We start from the raw sequence: 7,108 nt of genomic DNA, 5'->3' as shown, positions 1-7,108 counted from the left end.
ACTTGAAGTTTGGAGTAAATCCTCTTGTTGGCGGACAGGTGCTTCCCAGCCGAGACATTGGGGAGGTTCTCTGGTAGCTCACGGACACCCTTCCCCAGAGGCCTATCAAGTCGGACCTCTCTGGCCCAATTCAAAGTGGGAAGACTCCTGCCAGGCTGGGAAAAGGTCTCTGTCCTCCACCTCCTTGGGTGCGTCTGTTCATAGGTCTCTGGGAATGGCCGCCTCCTGTTCTTTTTCTCCTTTTAAGTCTCTGAATCCCTTCTCTCTCTTCCTGAAACTACTTCTCCGAGCCTCGGTCTCCGTCCCTCTGTGTCTGGCTCCTGCATCAGTCTCTACTCCCGGTCTCCCTCTCCCCCTCTCCGCCCCTCCCCCCGCGCTGTCATTCACCCCGCTCCTCTCCACGCACAGCCAATGGAGAGACCCGGCCGAAACGGCTAGGCTCGCTCGCACCGGGCTTTTTCGCTCGGTGATTGATGTCCCAGAGTCAACATCTAGCAAGCAGCCGGAGAGGGGAAGGAGCAGCCAGAGAGGGGAAGAATACGGCGCCCCCTCTTCCTTCCCCTCCCCCCCTACTTTAGCCCTCCGCGCACTTCGCCTCCAAGTCTTCGCGCAGCCAGGAGCCCCTGCCGCCTCGGCGCCCCTGCGCGCTGCCCCCCGAGCCAAACACAGCAAACGCCGCCGCCCAGGCCCCCCCGCGGGGCCGGGGCCGGGGGCCAGCATGGAGCACCTGGGCCCGCACCATCTCCACCCGGGCCATGCGGAGCCCATCAGCTTCGGCATCGACCAGATTCTCAACAGTCCGGACCAAGGCGGCTGCATGGGGCCCGCCTCGCGCCTCCAGGACGGAGAATACGGCCTTGGCTGTTTGGTTGGAGGCGCCTACGCTTACGGCGGCGGGGGCCCCGCGGCCGGGGCGGGGGCCGGGGGCGCGGGGGCCTATGGTGCTGGCGGTCCGAGCGGCCCTGGTGGCCCGGCGAGCGGCGGCGGCGGCGGCGCCTGCAGCATGGGCCCGCTGGCTGGCTCCTACAACGTGAACATGGCCTTGGCGGGCGGCCCCGGTCCCGGCGGCGGCGGGGGCGGCGGCGGCGGCGGCAGCGGCGGCGGCGGCGGGGGGGCCCTGACCGCTGCGGGAGTGATCCGGGTGCCGGCGCACAGGCCGCTAGCCGGAGCGGTGGCCCACCCTCAGCCTCTGGCTACTGGCTTGCCCACCGTGCCCTCCGTGCCTGCGGTGCCGGGTGTCAACAACCTCACCGGCCTCACCTTTCCCTGGATGGAGAGTAACCGCAGATACACAAAGGACAGGTTCACAGGTGAGTCCGGCCCGCGCGCGCCCCGCCTGGCCGCGGCCCGGGCTCTGCGCTACCTTTCCCCTGCCCGGTGGCTCCCCGCAGCCCCCTCTGCGCACCAGGTTGCCCTGGTCCTCTCGGCGGTTCCCCCAAGTGCAGCCGCCCGCCGCCACCTTTCCACGCTCGCGGAATCACCAGGCTCCAAGAGTTCTCCCAGGCTGGGCCCCTCTCCGTCTCTCCCGCAGGACCCCTACTCTGAAAAGCTCTCCCTGATCCCCTCTCGGAGTCCCTGGGCTCAGTCAGGCGGAGGGAAAGGGGGATGTAGTTTCGGGACTACCTTCAACCGGCATTTGGGGCTCGGTATTCTTGGAGAAAGGGGCGCGATGTGAACGAACTGTTTTTTCCGTCCCGGCCAGCGTTCTCTGGCTGAGACCGCGAGCCCCAGAATCCGACGCAAGGAGAGAACAGGTTCCCCACCTCTCTCGTTCGCTGCACACACACACACACACACACACACACACACACGCACACCACTTCGCGCTCGGAGCTCCAGCGCCCTTTGCGCTTGCCGAACCCAGAAGAGGCCCCGAGCCTGAGTAAAGCAGCAGAGCTACCGGGCCCTTCTTCCCGGACTGCGGGCTTCGTCCAGGTCGGTGGCAGCGTGAAGCTGAGCTTCCTGCTTCATTTTCGTTCGGTCCCGGCATGGCGTCCTCTCCTCCGGGCCCAGCCCTGTTCCCTCCAGTGTGAATAATGCACAGGCCTGGCTGGCGATCGATCCGCCGCGGCCCAGGGACAACTCCTGGGACGATTACGCGTTCGGCGGCGGCGGCGCGGCCGGCTGCCGCCCTCTGCGCTGCCAGCTCCGCGCCTTCCCCCGTCCGCCCCGGCTCCCTCCGCTCTCGCTTCCGCTCTCGGCACTCGGCACTCAGCTCTCATTCACGAGCGGGCCCCTTTCTCCGGCCTCACTTCCCGCCGCCCCTTAGCATTCCTAGGATCCTGGATCCTCCCGCCCAGGCCAGCTCCATTGCCCGCTTAGAAGTAACCACGAGTTGAACCTGGGTTCCTGGCCGGGCGTTAGAGAAAGGAGGCAGGAGGTACGGGCCGCTGCGGATGGCGACGTGGGACTCCCATGGGGCTCGGGATCCAGGCCCAATGGTGGAAAGGAAATAGGCAGCTTAGAGCTACACGCTCAGCTAGGCGGCCCCAAGTCACCCCAGGCCCCTTGCTCCTGTTCTGGCCTTGGAACCTTGGCTCAAGCTAGGTCAGGGGAAGGGAGCGAGGCGTGCAGCAGAGGCTACAACCATTCTGCTCTGGGCCTTCAGGAAGGACCCTGTACTCAAGGGACCCCAGTCCCCAACCTTAGTTCTCTCAGGTCTGCTGCCCATTGCACTCCCCCAACCCAGGCCAGGCCATTCCTGAAGGGCTCTAATGGAACCTCAGCCCAGAACCCGCTGGTCTTGGGTCTCTAGCGAAAGGCGTTCCACTGAGGACCTACAGCCACAGTACACCCTAATCTTCTTCAGGCCTGAAGAAGGTTCTGAGGAAATGAATGTCACCTGTGTTGCTATGTGTCCTGTATGTGTCTGCCTGTGTGCCTGCCCCTGTGTCTGTGTGTCAGACGGGGTGTATAGATCTAGAATTTGCCCCTGTGGTATGTGTGTGTCTTGTGGTGGCTCAGGTCAAGACCCAGCCCCTCACCCTTGACCAAGCACTGCCTCTTGCTGCCTGGGGCAGTGGGGGCCTGCGACCTTTAGCTCGCATCAGACGGGCCCTCAAGGAGACTGGGGAGGCGACCACGTCTTTTCTGGCTGAGCATGTGGGAGCCCCGGGCTGCAGAGGCCTCCGCGGCGGCGGCGGCGGCGGCGGCGGCGGCGTCGGCCTGGCGGGCGGGAGGGGGCCCTTTCCCGCCGCGGGCTTGGAGCTGGGCTGACGGGAGGATCGCCGCCCCGCTCCTGGGGTCTAGCCGCTGCGCTCGCTGATCGCGGGGAGTCGGGCCTGGGACGCCTCCTGACGCTCTGCTGCTTGCCTCTGCCGTCTGTCTGTCTCCCGCTCCAGTGGCCCTCTCACCCTTCACTGTAACACGCCGTATAGGTCACCCCTATCAGAACCGGACGCCCCCCAAGAAGAAGAAGCCGCGCACGTCCTTCACGCGCCTGCAGATCTGCGAGCTGGAAAAGCGCTTCCACCGCCAGAAGTACCTGGCCTCGGCCGAGCGCGCCGCCCTTGCCAAGGCGCTCAAAATGACCGACGCGCAGGTCAAAACCTGGTTCCAGAACCGGCGGACGAAGTGGAGGTGAGCGCGCTGGACGGGCAGCTCTCTGCCCCTGGGTCTCTCCTGGGGCGCTCACACCCTCCTCCGCTCGCCGGCTTCTAATCAGCTCCCTGCTAGGCTCGCGGGGAACGGGAATCAACTGAGGCCGTTGCCGGGGGCGAGGCTGGAGAGCCCCGGCTCTGTTTTACCGGAGGTTTCTTGACCTTCTGGCCGACACACTCAGTGCTGGTGTAGACGAGGCTGGTCTCCGCTGCTGCTGCTTGGGGAAATGGCGGGGCGGAGCACAGTCCGTGCAGTTCGGGCTTTAGGGATCAGTGAGTCCTAAGGGACATTTTGTTTCTGCAAAGTCGCGTTAACAGAGATGCCTACTCCATCCCGGAGACTGGAGGTGGGATGGCCCATGCCTTGTTTCTGCGCTCCAGCCGGGGTTCCTGCTTGAGCCGTCAGGCTCCAAACCGCGGGCCTGGGTCCTGCTGACTCCCTTCTCCCCAGGCGCTCCGCAGGGCGCTCACACAGCCAGGCTCCCCACCCTGGGAGAGGAAAATCAATCCGCACCGGCTGTGGCGGGGTTTTGGAGTCCCACTGCAAGGGGGATCAATTAGGAGCAGATGGGTGTTTGTGTGTGAGAGAAAGAGACACATTTACCCTTCTCCCGTCACACACCCACAACCACACTAACCCCCCCCACACACACACATACACACATACATTTCTCTCTCTCCCTCTCATAAAGCGTCCCACACTCTTCGGCAAACTAACTCCCTGCACCCACCGGTGCTTTCTCCAGGTGCCTCACTTGCACCCCTACACCCTCCTGCACATCTGGCCTGCATACTCCGTTCCACACAGGAGAAAAAGTTTCTCGATAGCTCAGGCCTCATGGGGGAGAGCGCAGGAGAGTCCAGGCAAAGTCCATGGCTCCCCGCTGGGTGAGCCTAGAGCTGGAGAAAGGAATTGGAGTTTCCTCTTTTTCTGAATGAAAGCAAGGAATCTGCCCGCCATTCCACGTTCCTGGCCACAAAGAAAGCCACTGCCTCTCCCCCCCACACACACACCCCGCCTCCTCCTTGCTGGCACTGGGGAAGAAATGGGGGTTGGCTTCAGATCTCTGGAAGGCTAAAGGGGTAGTGAGGGCTAGCTGAATAAGGCTGGGGCACTAGGATTCCCAAGGCCCCAGCAGGCTGCAGCCTAAGCAAGGGGAGGGAGCAACGCAAGTCCCTGGAAGAGAGGGGCACAGGGGAAGAGACTAGTAGGCAAAGGGAGGGGAGCCGGCAAGGATAAATAGCCCACCCCAGGGAGAAAAGGAAAAACCAGGCACCTTAAGAAGTCTTAGGATAATAAACAAAAGCAATGGATAGGATTAAACCTCCACTTCCGTTTCAAATAAATTCTCTTAATTCTGAGAGAACGAAGGAAGTGTGGGTGAGAGAAAATAGGAGATAAAGACACGATGCCTAAAAGGAAGAAAACCAGTCAGGCCATTTGAAATGCAGGACCGAAGGGTAAGGCAAGAGACAGAAAGACGCACGTAGCAAAAGGCAAGAAGGGGCGCTGGGAAGGAGGCCGGCGTCCGCCACTGGGAGAGGCCCTTGCCGGCTTCGCGCGGCTTCATCGATCGCCTACAAATTGCTTCTGGAGGCCCCCGGGACTCCCATTAGGTCTGTCCACCTTAGAGACAGACGTTTGATCTCAGTTGACGGGGTGGAGGGGGGGGCATTAAATGGAATAAGTGAGTCATTGCCTCCCCGGGCCACCTCGGAGGAAGGCGGCCGGTCCCGTGGTGGGAGTCCCCGCAGGGCACAGGGCTCGGTGCAGGAGGCAGGAAGCCTGCAACAGGATCGTAGAGAAAAGGGGGAGAGGAGAGGTCAGGCAAGGCAGCTCGCAATCCGCTGGCCCTTGTCTCTGCCCTGGGCTGGTGGGGAGGGTGGGGCGCCTCAGGCTTGGGCCAGCGGAGCTGGGGAGAGGCGAGGTGCCATCCTACCCCTAGTTGTGCCTTCCTAGGCTATTGGGAGACCGGGAACCCCAAATGCTTTGGCCTAGCAGATTTTCCCACAGCTCCCCCGGGATACCTGCGCTTCATTTACTTTTGGGGTTTCCAGTCTTTGTCGGAGTCAGGATAAGGGTGTGTGTTAAAGGGCCCCAAGCCGGAGCTGGGAGCTGTGAAGGGAGCAGTGCTCCTCCAGGCTACTTCCCCGGGAGCACACCGGGAGCCTGGGTAACGGCTTGTCCCCGGTGCAGGCGGCAGACCGCCGAGGAGCGGGAGGCAGAGAGGCAGCAGGCGAACCGCATCCTCCTGCAGCTGCAGCAAGAGGCCTTCCAGAAGAGTCTGGCGCAGCCCTTGCCCGCCGACCCGCTGTGTGTGCACAACTCTTCGCTCTTCGCCCTGCAAAACCTGCAGCCATGGTCCGACGACTCCACCAAGATCACCAGCGTCACGTCGGTGGCTTCAGCCTGCGAGTGAGCCTGCCTGCCCCACCCCACAGGAACCCGGGTCCAGCCAAAGGGTTGCTGAGGCTGAGACCCAGGACTCTCTCCCCCTCCCGCTTCAGACTGCACGCGGGAGGGGAACGCAGTGCCCCTCCGCACTGGCCTGGGCGCTCCTGCCCACCTTGTTTCCTCTTTGATGGGGGAAGAAAAGAGCGCAGGGACGGGGACCTCTTTCCAGACGCCAAAGTGGTCCCACGCCCTCTGGAACTGTTCAGAGTCCTTTCAGTTTGCGTCTATTTTATTTTATTCTGATTTTAAATGTGGGATTGAGAAGGCAGAGGAGGTGGGGGAAGAAGAGCTCCTGAGGTCCTCAGAGGAGAGCATGAGCTGTCATTTGAACTTGCTCTGGGGAGTCCCCCTCTGTATCCCACTCCCCATCACACATGACACCCCAAGGTCCGCCCAAAGGTGACTTCACCGTCCCTCCTGGTGTCACCCACAGTCAAACACAGAGGACCTGTGGCAGAGTGTCAGGCACCCGTGGGGCCATAGCCTTCACACCCTTAACCCTCACTATCAGGCATAAGCTAGGGGCGACCCAGCTTCATTGTCAACAGCATGGCACTTCTCACAAACACAAGGCTACGGCCGCACTGTGACACACTATCCCACACACAACAACGCCACGACCTGCCAGGCCCTCATCACACGTCCTAGCCGCACCCAGGTACGCACAGGCAGGTTTCACACAAACTCAGCCTCTTTCTCCAGATCCTGTTCATAGGGGAGCTTAAGTTATGCACTTATAAGGTGTTTTCTGTGTAACCATTTTATAAAGTGCTTGTGTAATTTATGTGAAAAAAAAAATAAATAAAACCTTCCGGATCCGGAGTCAGGGCTGCCTGCTCCTTGCCTAGCCTGGCACCCTATAGCTATTTGGATTTGGTGTGAAATGGCACTGGGGCAGCTGCTGGTGTTCCGTGCTGCTGCTGCTGGAGGGACACCTGGGGCAGGCTGGGGAATGGGGAGGGACAAACAAAGAGAGGGCAGACCTGAGGAAAGGAAGGAGTGCTAGGCTCTCCTGGGCCAGCTAATGCCCAAGAGGATATACTGTCTTTGGGTG

At 61.8% G+C, this 7,108-nt stretch overlaps 1 protein-coding gene across 1 annotated transcript; it reads left to right on the top strand.

The window, feature by feature from the left end:
* Positions 1-639: 639 nt before the first annotated feature.
* TLX1 (T cell leukemia homeobox 1) lies at positions 640-6,876 on the top strand. Its single transcript, XM_059172594.1, has 3 exons — positions 640-1,310; positions 3,378-3,579; positions 5,797-6,876. The coding sequence occupies exons 1-3, from the start codon at positions 719-721 to the stop codon at positions 6,017-6,019; spliced, it is 1,017 nt and encodes a 338-aa protein (XP_059028577.1). The 5' UTR covers positions 640-718; the 3' UTR covers positions 6,020-6,876.
* The last annotated feature ends 232 nt before the right edge of the window (positions 6,877-7,108 follow it).

This window comes from Mustela lutreola, chromosome 4, assembly GCF_030435805.1.
Source record: "Mustela lutreola isolate mMusLut2 chromosome 4, mMusLut2.pri, whole genome shotgun sequence".
In the NCBI taxonomy this organism is placed as follows: Eukaryota; Metazoa; Chordata; class Mammalia; order Carnivora; family Mustelidae; genus Mustela; species Mustela lutreola.
Note: the sequence above shows the minus strand (reverse complement) of the source record. Positions and strands in the feature narration are given on the sequence as shown.

Coding starts and splice junctions, on each gene's coding strand:
- TLX1 (XM_059172594.1), top strand. CDS start 719: ATGGAGCACCTGGGCCCGCACCATCTCCACCCGGGCCATGCGGAGCCC. Junction 1,311..3,377: donor CACAAAGGACAGGTTCACAG/GTGAGTCCGGCC, acceptor CACGCCGTATAG/GTCACCCCTATCAGAACCGG. Junction 3,580..5,796: donor AACCGGCGGACGAAGTGGAG/GTGAGCGCGCTG, acceptor TCCCCGGTGCAG/GCGGCAGACCGCCGAGGAGC.